Source organism: Leucoraja erinacea, chromosome 9 (genome assembly GCF_028641065.1).
Source record: "Leucoraja erinacea ecotype New England chromosome 9, Leri_hhj_1, whole genome shotgun sequence".
NCBI classification, from domain to species: Eukaryota; Metazoa; Chordata; class Chondrichthyes; order Rajiformes; family Rajidae; genus Leucoraja; species Leucoraja erinaceus.
The window spans coordinates 48185278-48206712 of record NC_073385.1 but is presented as its reverse complement, the minus strand read 5'-3'; the positions used below and the strand labels follow the sequence as shown (position 1 = coordinate 48206712).

Sequence of the window (21435 nt, the reverse complement as noted above, 5' to 3'; positions counted from 1 at the left end):
GAGTTCAACTAAAGTTATTATCTTCACGAGGCAATAACCAAAGGCACACAGGCGTGCAAAATATATTTTGGATTTTCGTATGTTAGTGTACATAAACATGTAGAAAAATGTTAACTGTGCCTTCCATCAGCTCTTTTGGTATTTGGTTAAATGCAAAAAGTACATTTTGACAGTATAGTGCCCTTTGTCGACAAGGCACAAAGATAAGAGAAATTAGTTACCCCCCCTGAACTCAAAGACGTTTTATATCTTGCTTTTACCTGTCAGGCTTTGAATGAACTATCCCCATAATGGTCATCTTCATCGATGGCTTCAACCCACCTTTGATCTGACCGACAAAGGGCTTCACCTGTAAAATTAATAAAGCAAAGGTTAATGCAAACTTGAAAGTCAACATGACGTCGGACGTTTCAGTTATGTTGTGTTAAGGTTCGATGATACAGCGTGCAAAGTTCACACCGTAGTTTAGTTGAACAAATAACATTTATCTTCATAAAATAACCTGCAAAGTGTCCAATGTATGGACACCCGCCTCACTGCAGTAACCGATTTAAACTTTTTTCCCCTCAGACTCTCATTATTTTAAATATATATGATCATTAATCAATGTTTCCACGTCTCATAATTGATTGGAAACGTGCAAATTAGGAAGCATGGAAATTATATTTAATTGGAAGTGTGTTATAAAATATATGGACTGGATCCAATGTGCAGCGGTGATCCCTGAATCTGCCACGAAAGCTCAACCACATGTCACGCATTCGTATGGAATCGGTAGTTTGCAAAGATTATTTTACACACGTTAAAAAAAAAGCAAGATGACCGAATTACCATATTTCAATTGCCAGGTAAAGTTGGAAATTGAGACTTTGTATTCGTACCAAAGTTAACCCTTAAAAAAAAAAACACCCTGCAACTATAAAACTCATTTACATGAAAAGACTTACGGGTGATGTGTTGTCATTATCCGCCATTTTTTTGCTTTCTTTTGAGCGAAGAAGTTGCGGAGGGGGGTCAGATCAGTGAATGCAGAAGAGTGGCGATGCCTTATCTTCGTTCGAGCCCGTGCCGCGCCTGCCTCCATCCTCTTTGACCACAAGCGATCCCAACCGCGCCGCTTGCCATGGCAACCCCACAGGGTGGAGATTCCTCACGTCTCCGCCCTCATTGTGTGTACTATCCTCCTTAAAGTCTGCAAGCTGACTTTCAGCGCCGATAGAGTAATCTTATAGGAGCACATGGCTGTAAAATGCACACTGCAGCGCTTCAAGCAGAAAACTCGCGCCAAAGTTTACAAGCCAATTTCTCATCATATGTTGTGTGCATCATTCGTGTATAAAAGCGTAGCTAACTTACGAAATCGGTAAATGTTGAACCTCCAATATGTTCGCGTTCATTTTCTCTTGATTTAACGAGTTTGTTTAGGAAACAATACTGCATAATTTTCGGTTGAGCGGGCACACCTATAGTTCACCTGCATTAACATTGCAAAACATTGCTCACGTAAACCACCTGGCTAGGTGGTGAACTAAAGTGCCGCAGCTTCGTAGATCATAACAGCGCAATTGGTTTTGGAAACTTTTGTTAGGCTTCACTCTTTCCCCCCAACTGTTGGCACGGACTGTAAGCGGCTATGTGTAGGAAGGAACTGCAGATAGATACAAAACGTTGGAGTAACTCAACGGGACAGGCAGCATCTCTGGAGAGAAGGAATGGGTGACGTTTCGGGTCGAGACCCTTCTTCAGGCTGGTTAGGGATAAGGGAAACGAGAGGGTAATGTGGAGAGATAAAGAACAATGAATGTATGCAAAAAAGTAACGATGATAAAAGAAACAGGCCACTGTAATGTGTATGGTGAAAATTAGAAGCTAGTGCGACTTGGGTGGGGAGGGACAGAGAGAGAATTGAATGCCGGTGCTACCTGAAGTGAGAGAAATTAATATTCATACCACTGGGCTGTATGCTGCCCAAGCAAAATATGGGATCTGTTCATCCAGTTTGCATTTAGCCTCATTCTGACAATGGAGGTGACCGAGGACAGAAAGGTCTGTGTAGGAATGGGAAGGAGAATTAAAGTGTCCAGCAACTGGGAGATCAGGTTGGTTCACGCGGGCTGAGTGAAGGTGTTCCGCGAAATGATCGCCCAGTCTGCGTTTGGTCTCGCCGATGTACAATAGTCCACATCTTGAACAACGAATACAGTAGATGAGCTTGGAGGAGGTGCAAGAGAACCTCTGTCTAACCTGAAAGGACTGTCGGGGTCCCTGGACAGAGTTGAGGGAGGAAGTATAGCGACAGGTGTTGCATCTTCTGCAGGGGAAGGTTCCTGGGTAGGGGGTAGTTTCAGGTGTGGGAAGGGGAGGGAACCAGGGAGTTGCGGAGGGAAAGGACTCTGCGGAAAGACGGAGAAATTGGGAGTAGGGGATAGAGTCTTTGCAGGAAGCAGGTTGGGAAGAAGTGTAGTCGAGATAGTTGTGGGAGTCAGTGGGTTTGTAATAGACGTTAGTCAATAGTATATTTCTTGTGATGGAGACTGTGGGATCAAGAAAGGGGAAGGAGGTGTCGGAGTAAATTTGAGCGCAGGATGAAAATTGGTAGTGAAGTTGATGAAGTCCATAAGTTCTGCATGGGTGCAGGAGGTAGCACCGATGAAGTCATCAATGTAATGGAGAGAGTGTTTGGGGATAGGGCCAGTGTACGCCTGGAACAGGGATTGTTCAACGTACCCTACAAAGAGGCAGGCATAGCTGGGGCCCATGCGGGTGCCCATAGCTACGCTTTGGACTTGGAGGAAGGAACTGCAGATGCTGGTTTATACCGAAGACAGAGACAAAATGCTGGAGTAACTCAGCAGGACAGGCAGCATCTGTGGAGAGAAGGAATGGGTAACGGTTCGGGTCGAGACCATCCTCGAGGCCAAGCTTATTATGTATTGGATGAGTTTACAGGGTGTTATTTTTAGAGCATTTTTTTAAACAGTGAATGATCTTATTTTTCACATCTATTGGGAATCTGATTTAGACTGCAGTTAAGATTCCGCTTATATCAAATCAGTTTTAAATGAGAAATAATGATTGGATGCCCCATGAGTTTAAACTCAAGCAACATGATACCTCCGCGAGGAGATATGAACTGGGGGAAAGAGTTGGCCACTTGCCCCATAACCCTGCTCTACCATTCAATAAGATCATGTCTGGTTTGATTCTAATTTCATCTTTGCTCTCCCATCTACCTCCAGTGTCCATTCACCCCTTTGCTTAACGATTTAACTGTGTAAAAAATATTCAAAGAATATGCTTCTGCCTTGAAAGAACAAAGGGACTCGTGACTGTCTAAAAGAAAAATTATCACCTCGTGCGTCTTAAAAGGATCACCACATTATTAGTTCCCGATTCTTTAGAAAACATCCACTCGGTCAGGATCTCTCAGGAATTTAAATGTTTCAACCAAGTCGCCTTTCACACTTCTAATTTCCAATGGATATCTGTGCAACCTTTACTGTTAAAACAACCTACCTGTGACCACTTGGGTTTCTCCGGGCTCCGGTTTCCTTCCACACCCCAAAGATGTACAGGTTAATTGGCTTCTGTAAATTGTCCATAGTATGTAGGATAATGGGTGAACAATGGTTGGTGCGGACTCGGTGGGTCAAAGGGCCTGTTTCCACGGTGTATTTCTAAAGTCTAAAGATTCATCTGAACCTGGTGGATGCAGTGATATGACTCAATTTGTGTCACTGAGTTTTATATTTACCTGACATTGTTGCTGAAATCATCAATTGGCAACATAATTCCATCTATAAAGATCCGTGGACTTAACTGTTGCACTAACAATTTAATTTATAGAGAGCCTTAAAGGAAGAAAGTGTGACAGAGTGATTTAGAGCACTCTAAATTTAGAGCACTCTAAATCACTAGCTCACCAGTGATATAGAGCAGTTAAGTAGAGACTTTTCAAGAGGTAGAATTGTAGAAGCACAAATATTTCAGGGGGTTTAGCGCTGAGAGTTGAAATGAGACATGGATTGGCTAGTCCATGGGAAGATTTTTGTAAACAGAATTTGAATGTTAAAATCAGGGCATTTTAGATGCTATATCAGGAGTTATCTTTAGCAGGGAGAAGAGTGAAGGTTATGAGTTAATATAAGGACAGCAGAGTTTTGGGTGAAATCAAGTTAATGCAAACTGATCAGAAGACCGATGGGAGAATCACATCTACAAGTTACAGGGATAATACTCACAAAGTGATTAAATGATTGTACTTGCTATCCAGAGGGCAACACTAATAATTGGAAGGTTAAATTCAAATCCCTCAGAAGAAACTGGGTGATTTAAATAAGTTAATACATGGAATTAAAACACAAGTACCTGTAATTGTAATCTTAAAATTATGGCATAGATACACAAATGTATTTATCTTTAACTCTTTAAAAGGAAATCAACTATTTTTCTAGGCAGATTGTAATCCTTAAGAGTCTTCTCAAATAACCCTTCAACCCAAACAGAAATACCCTATTACTGCAAGACAGTGAACAAAACAATGAATAAAACTAGACAACCCATCTATGTTTGACTAAACACCAATTTTAGATGTGGCAGACATACATAGAGTCATAGAGCATGGAAACAGACCCGTGGGCCCAACTTGCCCATGCCATCCAAAATGCCCCATGTACACTAGTTCCACCTATCCCCCCCCTATACCTTCCTAATTAACACTGTAAAGCCCTCCAATTCACAAGTAGGGATATGCTGTCCCTGTCCCAGACAAAACTCCAGATAACCACCTGACATAGACAAACTAACAGTCATATTTTACAATTTCCTAAACTTACCACACCTGGTCAGATGTTCATTGATTAATGTATAATCTTCAATTCTCTAGAAATTCTCAAATCATGGCAACTCATGGCTTTTCATTGCAAGACTTAGACAATGTTCAGACTTGGTCTTTTAAATAGTAATGGCCCTCTCTCACAGTGCGAGTCCACCCACGAGTGATCCCGAGTGAGAAAAAAACACACTCGTGGTTTTCTACGAGATTCCAAGTTTATGTTCACAAGTTTAAACGAGTTCCCACGTGTGTAAGTTTTCCGGTACACAAAAATGCTGGAGAAACTCAGCGGGTGCAGTAGCATCTATGGAGCGAAAGAAATAGGCAACGTTTCGGGCCGAAACCCTTCTTCAGACAGTATAAGTTTGCCGTCTACTTCTCATTTCTGCGATGTACCAAGTTCCTCGCCCGAGTTACCAAGTTCCTCTCCCGAGTTACCAAGTTTCTCTCCCGAGTTACTCTTGAGCCATCAACGACTACCGACGTGTGGAAAAATCATCACATGGTAAAAATGATGTCATGCAGTTTCTTTTTCACTATAAAAAGCCTCCCATGTTTAAATTTCTTAGGGTTACGGAATCAAGCAATATGGGGAGAAAGCAGAAACTGGGTACTGATTTTGGATGATCAGCCATGATCATATTGAATGGCAATGCTGGCTCGAAGGGCCGAATGTGATCACTTCCATTATGTAGAGTCTCAGAATGTTAATAGAGATTCCATTCCGTTTACATTGCGCTTTGTGCAGGGATCAAATCTTAGCCCAAAGTGTACATTAGGCTGCGACGATTAATTTCAAAACTTCAAATTATTTCAAACAGTGTTTTATCCGAACAATGGATCAGGGCAGATGCCAGCCCCTTTAAACATCACAGACAGCTCAGTGTGAAGTGGTGCTGGAATTATATATGTGAAATAGTCTTGGGAATTTTATTATCGATCCTAAATGCTCTATTTAAATTATAGGTCATTTAGCTTGTTGTGAAATGGCGCCGGATTTAACACCTCAGTCTATTAAAATTGAATTATCTCACTGAACGAAAACATGCAATATGTTTCCAGGCAAATATCCAGTGGTTGAGAATTAAAGAGCAGTCATTTTAAACGGGTGGTTGTAGTCAATAATACGGTAACCGAATGATATTTATTCATCCTTACTATCCAGTGTAACAAATCTCCAGTGACACTGGGAAACTGAAGGTCTTGTCTGTATTGTTTGATGAGAAAAAGTTATGGACTATACCAAATCAAATGGAAAGAATGAAAGAGTCAGTGAATCCAAGGAAATATGTAGCGTGCAAAACACTGGTAAGTTCCTTTACTGGACACTTTAGGTAAAAAGTTTACACAGGAGGGCATCAAGAAATAACAGATGTATTAAATTAATTTTACACATAAAATGTTAGATCCAATCAAACTTTCTGGCGGGAACCATTAAATACTGAGATCAGTGAAGCATACACCAGGAGTAACATGAAACCATTAAATGTTTACAGGGCACCAAGTCCAGATGGGATGCATGTCAGGTACCTTAAGGATATGAATGAGAATATATACAAGTCTCTTGTTCGTCTTATTAAGATGTTCAAAAATGCTGAGACTATTGCATGCTAACATATTTGGTATCTATATACATAAGAGATTTAAAATGAAGATACATTTGCATTTATGCAGCCCAAGGATGTCTGAAAGTGCTTTATATGCAGAAAATAATATAGTTAAAGTCGAGTTAATGCTGTAATATAGGATGCATAGCAATCACACCAAGTAACCACCAATAGCAATACTGTATAATGATAACTTGATGATCAATTTTAGTGATGTTGACTGAGAAAAATGTTGGACAAACCATGAGATTATCTTCTCACTCTTCAAAATAGTACCATCATGAGTGTTGCATTCACTTGTGAGAGCTAACTGAAATTCAGTTTAATCTCACCTCTCTTAGTGCATGTTCTCTGAATCGCGGAAGAATGTAAGGTTTCTGCAGTGGTGTCTAATTCACCACCCCACCCATATTTTACCCAGCCTTCTAACTCAGGGGTGAGATTGATACCAACTGAATTTCAGATACATTGTACAAGTATGAACATAAATGAGGGAATCTTGAATTTGTTACCTTATTAACTCGAGAATTTTCATTTTGTTCACTCATTCTAATATCTCTTCAAATTGTCTAAGAGTCATCCTGCAAAGTCTATTGGGAGGATTTGCAATGTTAAATTCCCCACAGAAATGCAGGTTGTTGTTGTTTGATTCTAATTCGTTTTTACTTTATTGAACTTCACTGTTTGGGATATAATTGGAATATTTTATGCAAAAGAAGATTCTTGATGTCCTTTAACTGCCATCTCTCTCAACATTCTTGTTCTTTGATTATTATAGACAAGATCAGCGCCGGCCTTAGGAGGTGCGGGGCCCAATTGGGAACAATTTGGTGAGCCCCAGGTTCCCAGCCAAGGTCTGTCAGCCCTGTTATTTAGTATAGATTATGAAATTGTACACTAAGGTGCCATGGATTATACACTGTCTTAATCTCTCCTGCTCTCGTCTGACTGTCAGTACCTCCGCTGGCTTCCAACCTTTACCGTAGCTGCTAATTAACATTAAACTGCATAATGTGATTGGACACAATGCCCTTGGAGACAGCGGCTGATTGGACGGGAGGAGACCAATTTGTTGATTGGGCTGGAATTTTAAGGGAAGCTGGTCGGTAATTGGATACATCCCCCTTAGAAACAGCGCTTGATTGGCCGCCAAATAATCGGGCACAAAAAAATGAGAAATAGGAAAACAATAAAATCGGAATTCCGATTTAAATCGGAAGAATATCATGCCTGATCTGCAGCAAAGATACTAGTATCCGCTCTAGTATCTTTGATCTGCAGTTCCTTCCTATTGAAGAAGAACCCTGGCCCGAAACAACTCTTAAACCATTCCCTCCACAGATGCCGCCTAGCCCGCTGAGGTCATCCAGCACTCTGTGTTTTTTATTTAACTCTGAAAATGAAGATAGACATAAAGCTGGAGTAACTCAGCAGGACAGGCAGCGACTCTGGAGAGAAGACCCTTCTTCAGACTGAACTGAACTCTTGGTGAGAGTACTTGTGATTGTCTGAAGAAGGGTCTCAACCCGAAACGCCACCCACTCCCCAGAGCCGCCGCCCGTCCCGCTGAGATACCCAGCCCCCCATGTCCGCCTTCAACTCGAGCCAAACAAAAAAGAGAGTATTGGAGGAACTCAGCGGGCCACGCGGCACCTGCGGAGGGAACGGACCATTAGCCGCCACGGGCCAGGGCTTCCCCCCCACAACAGGAAGCAACCGCAGATGCAGCTGGCAGCGTAAAACGCCAAATGATCGAAAAGACAGACAGGTGAGCAGAGGGGGTGGGGTTGCCCTGTTGGTGAAGAATGAGATGCAGTCCCTTGCAAGGGTGACATTGAAACAGGAGATGTGGAGTCAGTATGGATAGAACTGTAAGGGTAAAAAGACCCTAATAGGACTAATCTACAGATCCACAAACAGTAGCCTGGATATAGGGCGCAAGTTGAATCAGGAGTTAAAATTGGCATGTAGCAAATGTATTGCTGTGGTTGTTATGGGAGATTTCAACATGCAGGTAGACTGGGAAAATCAGGTTCGTACTCGACTCCAAGAAAGGGACTTTGTAGAGTGCCTTCGTGATGGATTCTTAGAACAGCTTGTATTGGAGCCTACCAAGGAGAAGGCAATTCTGGATTTAGTGTTATGTAATGAACCAGATTTGATAAAGGACCTCAATGTTAATGAGCCATTAGGAGGCAGTGACCATAACATGGTCAGGTTTAATCTACAATTGGAGAGGGAGAAGGGTGGATCGGAGGTGTCAGTGTTGCAGTTGAATAAAGGGGACTATGGGGCCATGAGGGAGGAGCTGGCCAAAGTTGACTGGAAAGATACACTAGCAGGGATGGCAGTGGAACAAAAATGGCAGGTGTTTCTAGGAATAATACAGAAGGTGCAGGATCAGTTCATTCCAAGGAGGAAGAAAGATTTCAAGGAGAGAAAGGGACGACCATGGCTGACAAGGAACGTCAGGGACAGTACAAAAATTAAAGCGAAGAAGTACAACGTAGCAAAGATGAGCGAGAAGCAAGAGGATTGGGTAATGTTTAAAGAACAACAGAAGATAACTAAAAAGACTATACGGGGAGAAAAGATGAGGTACAAAGGTAAGTTAGCCAAGAATATAAAGCAGGATAGTAAAAGCTTCTTTAGGTATGTGAAGAGGAAAAATTAGTTAAGACCAAAGTTGGACCCTTGAAGACCGAAAAAGGTGAATTTATTATTGGGAACAAGGAAATGGCAGATGAGTTGAACAGGTACTTTGGATCTGTCTTCACTATGGAGGACACAAACAATCTTCCTGATATAGTAGTGGCCAGAGGATCTGGGGTGACAGAGGAACTGAAGGAAATCCACATTAGGCAGGAAATGGTGTTGGATAGACTGATGGGACTGAAGGCTGATAAATCCCCAGGGCCTGATGGTCTGCATCCCAGGGTACTTAAGGGAGTGGCTCTTGAAATCATGGATGCATTGGTGATAATTTTGCAATGTTCTATAGACTCGGGATCAGTTCCTGTGGATTGGAGGGTAGCTAATGTTATCCCACTTTTTAAGAAAGGCGGGAGAGAGAAAACTGGGAATTATAGACCAGTTAGCCTGACATCGATGGTGGGGAAGATGCTGGAGTCAATTATAAAAGATGAGATAGCCGAACATTTGGATAGCAGTAACAGGATCGGTCCGAGTCAGCATGGATTTATGAAGGGGAAATCATGCTTGACTAATCTTCTGGAATTTTATGAAGATGTAACTAGGAAAATGGACAAGGGAGAGTAGATGTGGTGTACCTGGACTTTTAGAAAGCATTTGATAAGGTCCCACATAGGAGATTAGTGGGCAAAATTAGGTCACATGGTATTGGGGGTAGAGTGCTGACACGGATGGAGAAATGGTTGGCAGACAGGAAACAAAGATTAGGGGTTAACGGGTCCCTTTCAGAATGGCAGGCAGTGACTAGTGGGGTACCGCAAGGCTCGGTGCTGGGACCGCAGCTATTTACAATATACATCAATGATTTGGATGAAGGGATTCAAAGTAACATTAGCAAATTTGCAGATGACACAAAGCTGGGTGGCAGTGTGAACTGTGAGGAGGATGCTATGAGAATGCAGGGTGACGGACAGGTTGGGGGAGTGGGCAGATGCATGGCAGATTAAGTTTAATGCGGATAAATGTGAGGTTATCCACATTGGTAGCAAAAACAGGAAGGCAGATTACTATCTAAATGGCGTCAAGTTGGGAAAAGGGGAAGTACAATGGGATCTGGGGGTCCTTGTACATCAGTCTATGAAAGTAAGCATGCAGGTACAGCAGGCAGTGAAGAAAGCGAATGGCATGTTGGCCTTTATAACAAGAGGAATCGAATATAGGAGCAAAGTGGTCCTTCTGCAGTTGTAGAGAGCCCTAGTGAGATCACACCTGCAGTATTGTGTGCAGTTTTGGACCCCTAATTTGAGGTAGGACATTCTTGCTATTGAGTGAGTGCAGCGTAGGTTTACAAGGTTAATTCCAGGGATGCGGGACTGTCATATGATGAGAGAATGGAGCAGCTGGGCTTGTACACTCTGGAGTTTAGAAGGATGAGAAGGGATCTCATTGAAACATATAAGATTGTTAAGGGTTTGGACACGCTAGAGGCAGGAAACATGTTCCCGATGTTGGGGGAGACCAGAACCAGGGGCCACAGTTTAAGAATAAGGAGTAAGCCATTTAGAACGGAGACGAGGAAACACATTTTCTCACAGAGAGTGGTTAGTCTGAGTCTTTGTCTCAGAGGGTGGTGGAGGCGGGTTCTCTGGATGCTTTCAAGATAGAGGTAGATAGGGCTCTTAAAAATAGCGGAGTCAGGGGAAATGGGGAGAAGGCAGGAACAAGGTACTGATTGGGGATGATCAGCCATGATCACATTGAATGGCGGTGCTGGCTCGAAGGGTCAAATGGCCTACTCCTGCACCTATTGTCTATTGTTTATTGATTCCGGGAATGCCGAGGCAACAGGGTGAGAGAGAGGGAATGAGAAAGCGAGGGAGAAACGAGATGGGGAGCGGGATGGGGAGCACGCGAGAGAGAGGGAGGGAGGGAGAGAGCGAATGACAGAAAGACACAATGTGGGTCGGTAGGTGAATGACTACCTGCACACCAAGAAGAAGCCGTGCTCGCGGTCCGGAGCCCTCAATTCTCGCAATGTGTCATCAATACATTGATCCACATTCCTCAGTAAATGTAATTGTGTTTTGACCAAGTATTAATTACGGCGCGTTCCTTTGAATAAAATTCACGGGGTTCCCGTGAATTTTATTCGAAGGAACGCGGCGTCATTAATACTTGGTCAAAACACAATTACATTTACTGAGGAACGTGTATCGATGTATTGATAACACATTGTATAACTATGTGTTAATCACTGGTTGTTAACAAGTGCTAACAGTGGTAGTTAACAAATCGTTTTCGTCTCATGGCTGGTGCAGCGGGTGACTCGTAACGATTATCCATGGTCGTTTAAAAAAAAAATCCGTATTTAACAACGCAAATGTTTTTTTTTTAATCCATATTGAACAAAGCAAATTTGTCTTTCCATATTCATATTGCATTTACGTACGAAATACAGAAAATTAATGCGTGGCCCCCTTAGGCGCAGGGCCCAATTGGTCCAATTGGTTTAAGGCCAGCCCTGGACAAGATAATTGGATCACTCAAAATAGCAGGGGTTAAGTTGTTCTGTTAACCATGTTATTTCAAAAATTCCAATTCAATTAACATGAGACATATGCTGTTAATGTTGCAAGAATCATTTGGCAGATGAATGCTTTATGGATTGTGTAAATGTATCAGAAATATAGTTTAAAAAAATTAGAATGGCTGTGTTTCAGGAATGGAAATACTTAAGGGCAACTAGATAACTTTTCTATTGCTTTTCTCAGTAGCAGAGCATGCACTTCAGGTTGTTCAACCTCTCCATTTTTAGCTATTTTCTGGCACAATTGACATTTTTGTTAAACTCGGAATGAAAATAATGTGAATCCACAATTAAAGCAAATTTAATAAGAGCTCATGACAAGAAAGAAAAACAATAAAATTCAAAGTCCTGGTCAGCATTTGACAAACGAGTAGGTGGATGCATTTTCTGATGCAGATCTTTAATTTAAACTAACTATAAATTATAGCTTATTGTACAATAGTTAATTCTTTATCTTTTTGAAAAGTCACTCTCGCAAATTAATGCTGTGCCTAACTACTCACTATTTCCCTCTTATTCTCATGCCAAAATAATCTTTTCCAGGATATTATACTAATTTTCCCCAGTGTCATTTAGTTGCATATGTTACCCAGCTGTTTGTCACTTTGATATTTCGTATCTTTCTTAAGTTTAACTATTCTGTTTGCTCATCTGATTTTTTTACCAACGTTATCTTTACATGGACTGTTGTATTGTTTCAAACATATCTATTATTCTTATGCACTTAGGTGTACCCATAGAGTTTTATCTCTGCACCAAACTTCAATTAATTCACTATTAAGTTTAAAGGAAGAGCTAATTGGTCTTTCTGTTTTTCTGGGGATATTCCTTCTTCCTTTGCTTATGTTCTACAAATTGTTCTTTGTACTTCTTCACTTTAATCAAGTTGCAAAATGTTCCAAAACAAATTACTTTCCCCTCTTGTTATTGTAATAGTAATATCTTTGACAAAAGGGATTATTTCCATCAGCACAATGTTAGTGTTCATGTACCTATGTGAACATTATCATCATATTCTATTCCATCCAGATTTATAAGACTTCTCTTTCCCACTGATAGTGGTAAAACTATCTCACTTTAGGTTTGCTGGAATTAGTCACTTATCTCACTTTAACTGGAAATTGGTCTCTTGGTGTAATACAGTTTGACCAAATTACTCTGTTGATAAATCGTTCTAACATCTGATTCATGCCCATCTGCGGATCATATTTCTGAGGTCTGAAATAGGACTCAAACTCGAAAACATAAATTTACGGTCAAAGTTATTAGAAAATTTAGTTATGGTGTATTAATTGATAATTAACACAGCTTTCAAAATATGTAACGCCTATAATGGAGCAATGGTTTTTAATGTGTTAAAAGCATAAATATTTCCATCTGATTTAAAGTACAAAATTGATGACATCGGGGTTAATCGCTGTGCCCTTATTTTGACCACATCTGTGATGAGTCAACTCAACTCAGTTCAATGATTAATCCTTGGGCCACCCTGAGTTATATGGTTTAATTAATGCAACATATGTTATATTTATCTAGTCAGCAGTAATATGTAGTATTTGAAATTTAATTTAAAATGGTTTATTATTTTCCTGAGCTTGTGCTTTATGCTATCTGTCCATATTCTAGGTTGAATGTGAATATAGTCTTGCTACAATCCCTAATAACATTAAATGCAAACAGCTTACCAGTAAATGTTATCCCACAAAGTCCAAGGAAGACTGCTGCCACCGTCATTTATCCTCACCATAAAACCCTGATTCCTGCTCTCTTCCTCTGATATTCTCCTGAAATTATATATTAAAACAGAAAATACTGGAATTACTCAGCAGGTCAGGCAGAAAAAAAGAGCTGATGTTTCATCAATGACTATTCATCAGAACTCAAGAACAAGGAATTTAACCTGGGAAGTTACTATCTCTTTCTCCACAGGTGCTGCCTCATCTACTGAGTATCTGCAGTTTCTGTTTTTATTTCAGATTTCTAACGTGCAACTTTCAGGTTTCAAAGTATGGTTTACAACTTTGGTGCAACTTAGCTTATTTTTGAACCATGTATTTTTGCTGTCACTAAGATTAGTGTGACATTGTTCAAGCATATCTGGCTCAGTTCATCAACTGCTAAAACATCCATCCCATCCTTTGTTATTTCCTGACCGCAGTATAGGAATGGCTGTCATCCCTTATTCTATGTTCTGTCAATTTGAGGTAATCCCAAAACTCATATTGCAACTCACATCTGGTTCTGTGCCACTGCGTTTGCTAATCTACTTAGGCTCCCAATTAGATGACACATTGATTTTAAAATGTTCACACTTGTTTTTGAATCCTTCCGAGGCTTTGATGTTCCTGAATTCTGTTACAGCTCCATCATAACTGTTTCAGATTTTTCATTACTGATCATCGCTTAATAAATCACGACTTGAATGTCAGTCATGTTTGGATGTGTGGATCTTGTCTGAAATTCCCTGTCCAGACATTAACTACTCTCTGCCTCACTTTCTTCCTTTAAGGTATTTAAATCTTCTTCTTTGACCTAACATTTGGATATATTCCCTAATGTGCGTGGCACAAGTTTTTGATGATGTTCTTTAAAGCATCCTTTCAGACATCCTTTAAGACATATTTCCACATTAAAGTTGGTATATAAACACATGCTGTTTTGGCTTGGGCTAATGGTTTCAGAAACAAAATGATAACTAAAAAAACAATACAGATGTTTCTTAAATACTATGTAGTACTAGAATTAATGTTCCTTCCTGTCCAAATTTAAATTTTGACAGCTGTCAGCACACAGGAAGCTACTCAAGGATGATGCATATTTTTAACCTTGGAGAGAGTCGAGGACTGGTTGACTATTTAAAAGTAAAATCTAAATAAGTGGTGCAAAGAGAAGAAATATATTAAAAATCTGAAATATAATTAGAAAATTCTGGAAATGTAGCAGTTCAATTACCATTAAGGAATAGAATAGATGTATTGATGTTTCACGTATACGCCTTTCAACAGAATCCAAAATAAAACAGAAAACGCAAGAAATACGCAGCCTTTTTTAATCTCACAATCAAAAATATGCATCTACTTTTTTTAAACAAGAATATGAGGAATATAAAGTGAGTAGGAATGAACTCAAGTGGGTGAATAGAAGGATCAAAAGGGGCCATGAAATGTCATTCGCGAGTCAGATTAAGGACAATCCTGTCCTTTTATATGTACATTCAAAATAAAACGATGACGAGGGAGAAGGTAGGACCTCTCAAGGATAAAGAAGGGAATCTAAGCTTGGAGTCAGTGGTGAGGTACTAAATGAGTACTTTGCACCTGTTTTCACCAAGCAGAAGGGCTTGGAGGACAACAAGATCAGTGTGGAGAATACAAATATGCTAGGGCAGTTTGAGATTAAGAAGGAGGTGCTGAGGCTCTTGAAGAGCATTAAGGCGGATGTCCCCTATGCCTGATGGGATTTATCCCAGGTTATTGAGGAAGACAAGAGAGAAGATTGTCGGGGTAGTGAAGAGGATCTGTGTTTCTACCCCAGCCACAGGTGAGGTCTCTCAGGACTGCAGAATGGCCAATGTTGTTCCTTTGTTTAAGAAGGGCAGTGGAGAGAAGCCAGGGAACAAGAGGCCAGAGCTTCACGTCTGTGGTAGGAAAGAATTCATTGAGATAGGATTTACTTCCATTTGGAAGAGAATGGGCTAATTAGGGATAGTCAGCATGTCTCACTAACTTGAGTGAGTTTTTTGAGGAGGTGACGAAGGAGATTGATAAAGGTAGGCTAGTGAATGTTGAATATATGGATTTTAGTAGGCCTATTGGTAAGATTCACGATGACTTGGTCATATGGATTCAAAACTGGTAAATTCATAAAAGACAGAGGGTTGTGGTGGAAGGTAGATATTCTGGCTGAAGATATGTGACCAGTGGAGTACTGCAGGTATCTGTGCTGGGACCTCTGCTGTTTGTAATATATATAAATTACCTGAATATAAATGTAGATGGGTTGGTGAGTACGTTTGCTGACAACACAAAATTGGAAGAGTTACAGACAGTGAGGTATACTGTCATAAGATACAGCGGGATGCAGATCAGCTACAGAAATGGGAGGAGAAATGGCAGATGAAGTTAGAGTAAGTGTGAGCTGTTGCACTTGGGAGGTTGAATGTAAAGGGAAAGTATACAGTTATTGGTAAGACTCTTAACACCATTGATGTGCAGAAGGATCTTGGAGTCAAGTGGATAGGGTGGCAAAGAAGGCATATGGTATGCTTGCCTTCATTACTGGGGCATTGAATATAAGAGTGAAGAAGTCACGATGTAACTCTATAGAACTTTGGTTAGGCCTCATTTAGAGTATTGCATGAAGTTCTGTTTGTCCCATTAATCGAAAGGTGTGGAGGCTTTGGAGAGAGTGCAGAGGAGTTTTCCCAGAATGCTGCCTGGATTAGAGGGTTTCAGCTATAGGGAGAGGCTGGATAGACTTGGATTGAATTCTCTCAAATGTCAGAGGTTGAGGGGAGACTTGATAGAATATAAAATTATGATGCATAGATAGGGTAATAATAATAATAATAAATTTTATTTATGGGCGCCTTTCAAGAGTCTCAAGGACACCTTACAAAAATTTAGCAGGTAGAAGAAAAACATGTAAGGGGAATGAAATAAATAGTAGAGACATGACTAGTACACAAATTAAAGACAGAATTCAATTCAAAACACAATATGAGGCAATTCATGCACAGATGAAAAGGGAGGGGGACGTGGGGCTAAGGATAGGCAGAGGTGAAGAGATGGGTCTTGAGGCGGGACTGGAAGATGGTGAACAACACGGAATTGCGGATCAGTTGTGGGAGGGAGTTCCAGAGCCTGGGAGCTGCCCTGGAGAAGGCTCTGTCCCCAAAACTGCGGAGGTTGGACTTGTGGATGGAGAGGAGGCCGGCTGATGTGGATCTGAAGGACCGTGAGGGTTGGTAGGGGGAGAGGAGGTCAGTGAGATATGGGGGGCCAGATGGTGGAGGACTTTGTAGGTGAGGACCAGGATTTTGTAGGTGATCCAGTGGGAGATGGGAAGCCAGTGAAGTTGTTTGAGGACAGGAGTGATGTGATGCCAGGATTTGGTGTGGGTGATGAGTCGGGCGGCTGCGTTCTGGACCAGTTGGAGTCGGTTGATGTAGGTGGAGCTGATGCCAAGGAGAAGTGAGTTGCAGTAGTCCAGTCGGGAGGAGATGAAGGCATGGATGAGTCTTTCAGCAGCGGGGGGTTTGAGAGAGGGTCTGAGTTTGGCGATGTTGCGGAGATGAAAGAAGGAGGTTTTTTTAATGACATGGCGGATGTGAGGCTCAAGGGAGAGGGTGGAATCAAAGATCACGCCAAGGTTGCGGGTCTGGGGAGATGGGGAGACAGTGGTGCCGTCGATGGTGAGAGTGGGGTTATTGTGGGGTTAGAGTGGGGTAGACAGTCAGAACCTTTTTCCAAGGATGGAGATGTCGAACAATAGACAGCATAACTTTAAGGTGAGAGGGGGAAAGTTTAATGGAGAGCACCGAGTGTCTGGATACAATTGTGGCATTTAAGAGGTTTTAAGATTAGCACACAAAAGTGCAGGGAATAGAGATATTAGGATCTTGTACAGGCAGGTGAGATCAGTTTAACTTGTTTAATTTGTTTAATACACAGTTTCATCTGTTCGGCACAAATGCGGTGGTCTGAAAGGCCTGTTCCTATGCTGTGCTGGGCTGTTCTATGTTAAGAATACTTTTTTAAATGTTAGAGCTACATCAGGACATGTTGACACAAGATTAATCAGGAATTTATTAGCCACCAATATTTTTTGATGCAGGAAAAGCTGTAAGGGAGTCCAAAAGAGGGTACTTTTCTTTGTATTGTACATAATCTGATCCATTAGTGACAAAGCAGTATAGATGAGAATTGATCCCCTCAGTAGACGTTAGAAGTGAGAAGGTACAAACAAAGTACGGTATAATTTGCTGCCTGGACTTCCTGAAATATTTTCATGGGCACTAGTCCAAATGTTGATAAGAGTATAATGTTGTTAGTCACAATTATTTATTTTCAGTTAAAAACAGAAACAACAAAAAAAAATGTTGAGCTTAAGTTTCTCATGCTGTGTTGCGATGAAGAAATATTTCTGGTCTAAAATGCTGCTTTTAAAAATATTTACTTCCAATTATAGTAATGCTAAATGCTTCCATTCTTTTTTGGCAAGATATCGTGTGTTTGGCCAAAAAGAAAGTTCATAACTAAAAATAATTATTAAATGATCCCACTGTGGCCTTTCCCAAAATATATGACATGACTGACATGTTTCACCACTACTCAATTTAAATAGGTACTACTTTCATCTTATGCAATATTTTTTTTTTCACTTGCATCTGTGTGAAGTATTGAAACAATTTTCAGAAACGTTACCTATTGATACATTGATTATTTGAGATTTAGTTTTCCAATATATGGTTAATCTTGCCTCATTTTCCATCATGTTTCCTGAGAGGAGATTTTGATTGATGAGCTAAGACCGAGATTGTTGTTATGCTAGTTGGCTTTTGGAAAACACATTCGTCATAGATAATCCAGTGTCCATATAAGTATATGTCAATTGTAAGTGTAAACGTTTACGACCTGCCATGATATAGAGCTCTGCTTCCAATGCCTTTGCCTCAAGGCCTTTTTATGTGGGAAGGAATCCTCATCTATGAGTGATGATCTCAATAACCTCCAACATTTTCCCCCTCTTGTACCCCTGGTGTCAGACTGGACCTTGTACCCCTTTTTATGTGGGAAGGAATCCTCATCTACGAGTGATGATCTCAATAACCTCCAACATTTTCCCCCTCTTGTACCCCTGCTCTGACTGGACCTTTTAATTTCAAACTACCAGTGCGACATTAACTGGCTTGACTTCTTTATTCCCCTCCAAATTCATCCTATCTGAATGCACATCCCTCCGCTCACTTAGCAACAATCTTAACTTTGTTATTAAATCCGTGACAAAGGAGGTACTGTGGTAGTCTGACCTCTGGGAAGGGGAAGGGTATTAAAATAGTTATTTTAAGACCTGTGGAAAATTGAGATAGGCTGTATACCACTGATAGTGTTGGGGTGGGTCGGAGGTGGGGGGTGAGTATGAATGGTAAAGGGATGACGAATGTTATGGAGTCAGCAATCCTTTCTGTAGTTTATGTCAATAGTGCTTTATTTGTCACATATGCAACAGCATAGTGAAATTCTTTTTGTATATATTATACATGCAGGTGCTGTAATTTTTTACGCCATTATTCAAATTCCAAAGTCCGGTCAGCCCGCGCGCTTGGTGTACAGGGGCAGTTACCATGAACCAATGTCCCTCTCCTCTCCTCACCATTTTTGTGTCCCGGGAGCATCTCCTGCAGTCTACCTTTAAGGTGCTGGAGGCATTACCCAGGTTTCCCTCTTTCCTGCTCATATGTCTCATATCCGACATCTCCAGCTCCCTCCCGGTTAAACTGTCCGATGAGCCTTTTGTCAGATTACTGGTCCTGTCGACCGACAAGCCTTTGGGTGGGTTCCTGATCCTGGACCTGCTGAGTTTTTCAAGGACTTTGTATCTTCTTGTTTATTTATCAGCAACTGCAAATCCTAGTGTCCCATGGTACAGGCTCCCCCGAGAGAAAGGCATAGGGACGCAGCTGGTAGTGCTGCTGGACAAGACAAAATCTTGGAGCTGCAGTCTTCCATGGTCCATTGATCCCCTGAACAGAGGTTGTGGATTTCAAATCAATTGATGCCTTAAAGGGGCATCACCATTTTAACAGCAAAATAAAACTTTGGTTATCAAACAAAATACACTAAAATATATACATAAATTAAATAAACTACTAAGTGGTATAAAGAGTAACAATGAAATATACAAAAACAGTGGATTCAACACAAAAAAAAGTTTGCAAAAGCACAACTCACTGAAACAAAATATCAAGATATAAAGGTAGACGAAAATGTTGGAAAAACTCAGCGGGTGAGGCAGCATCTATGAAGTGAAGCAAATAAGCAACCCTTCTTCAGACTGATGTGAGGGTAGGGGGGGGGGGAGGGGGTGGGGGGAGAAAGAAAGAGGAGGAGCCAGTGGGCTGATGGAGAGCTGAGAAGGGGAGGATAAAGTAAGGACTACCTCAAATTAGAGAAGTCAATGTTCACACTGATGGGGTGCAAACTGCCCAAGCGAAACGTAAGGTGCTGCTCCACCAATTTATGGTGGTCTTCACTCTGGCCATGGAGGAGGCCGAGGACAGAACGGTCGGATTCGGAATGGGAGGGGGAATTGAAGTGTTGAGTCACCAGGAGATCAGGTTGGTTATTGCGAACCGAGCGGAGGTGTTCGGCAAAGCAATCGCCAAGCCTACGCTTGGTCTTACCGATGTAGAGCAGCTGACATCTAGAGCAGCGGATGCAATAGATGAGGTTTGAGGAGGTGCAGGTGAACCTCTGCCGCACCTCGAAAGACGGCTTGGGTCCTTGAATGCTTTACCTTCAAGGGGGAAGGTAAAGCAACAAGTGTAGCATTTCTTGCGGTTGCAAGGGAAAGTGCCCGGAGAGGGGGTGGTTTGGGGGGAAGGGACAAATTGACCAAGGAGTTATGGAGGGAGCGGTCTCTGCGGAAAGGAGATGGGAAGATGTGACAAGTGGTGGAGTCACTTTGGAGATGGCGAAAATGACGGAGGATTATTTGTTGTACCTGACGACTGGTATGGTGGAAGGTGAGGACAAAGGGGACTCTGCCCTTGCTCCGTGTGGGGGGGATGGGGAGTGAGAGTAGTCACGGGGTATAGAAGAGACCCTGGTGAAAGCCTCATCCATGGTAGAAGAGGGAACCCCCCCCCCGTTCCCTGAAGAATATAAATGCAATTTAGGCTGCCCTCAAAAGAGTGAATAATCTTCAATGATTCCGATGAATATTCTTAAGATATAGAATGGTGTAGATCTGTTTGATTTAGGCAATGTTGAAATATTAACTGCTTAATCTTAAACCTATCAGGTCTTGCACCAACTTGCACAACCCTAAGATAGGCACAAAATACTGGAGAATTTTCTGGAGAAAATGCACGTGATGTTTTGGGTCAAAACCCTTCTTCAGACATACCTAATTCTGCCTCGACAAGGGAACACTTTGGGCCACCTCTTGCACTACCAATAAGACATAATATCTTATTTTATTGCACACAATTTTGTTTATTTTACTGTCTTGTAGATAGACTTTTATGTGTAACTAGACCAAGTGGGACCCGTTGGGTTCCATCCCCTCAACGTTGCGGTGGGGGGGGGCTATGGCATAACACACACACTAACCAACCCCTCACATACACTAACCACCCCCCTACACACACACACACACTAACCACCCCCATTGATATTACATTAATATTATTAATTCACTCCTTTTACCCCTCCCCCCCATCCACTCACATATAGCCCCCAACTTGCAGGCACGGCAAGGGAGGGGGGTAGAGAGAGAGGGACACAGAGGCACACGGAGAGGGACACAGAGGCACATGGAGAGGGACGCGGAGGCACACGGAGAGGGAGGGGGGGGGAGAGAGAGGGGGGGGGGAAGAGAGAGGGAGAGAGGGGGGGGGGGGGGGGAGAGAGGGAGGGGGGAGAGAGAGAGAGAGAGAAGAGGGGGGAGGAGGGGGGGGAGAGGGGGGAGAGGGGGGGGGGGGAGGGGGGGGGGAGAAGCTCTCGCTTCTATCTACCGTAATTTCTCCTCAC

The 21435-nt window shown here is 41.8% G+C and overlaps 1 protein-coding gene across 4 annotated transcripts in view; it reads right to left on the bottom strand.

Moving 5' to 3' along the window:
• si:ch211-10a23.2 (Galectin-related protein A-like) overlaps positions 1–21435 on the bottom strand; it is a 37987-nt gene that overhangs the window by 14793 nt on the left and 1759 nt on the right. The window contains exons 2-3 of one of the 4 annotated variants that reach the window (XM_055640756.1): positions 13366–13464; positions 261–349 (exon numbers count right to left, since the gene is read on the bottom strand). In XM_055640756.1, the coding sequence (XP_055496731.1) occupies positions 261–304 (44 nt within the window). In that variant the 5' untranslated portion in view covers positions 305–349; positions 13366–13464. Of the gene's footprint in view, positions 1–260; positions 350–947; positions 1152–1356; positions 1480–13365; positions 13465–21435 lie in introns of those variants that run through there. The other 3 variants (XM_055640754.1, XM_055640755.1, XM_055640757.1) reach the window with 3 other exon arrangements.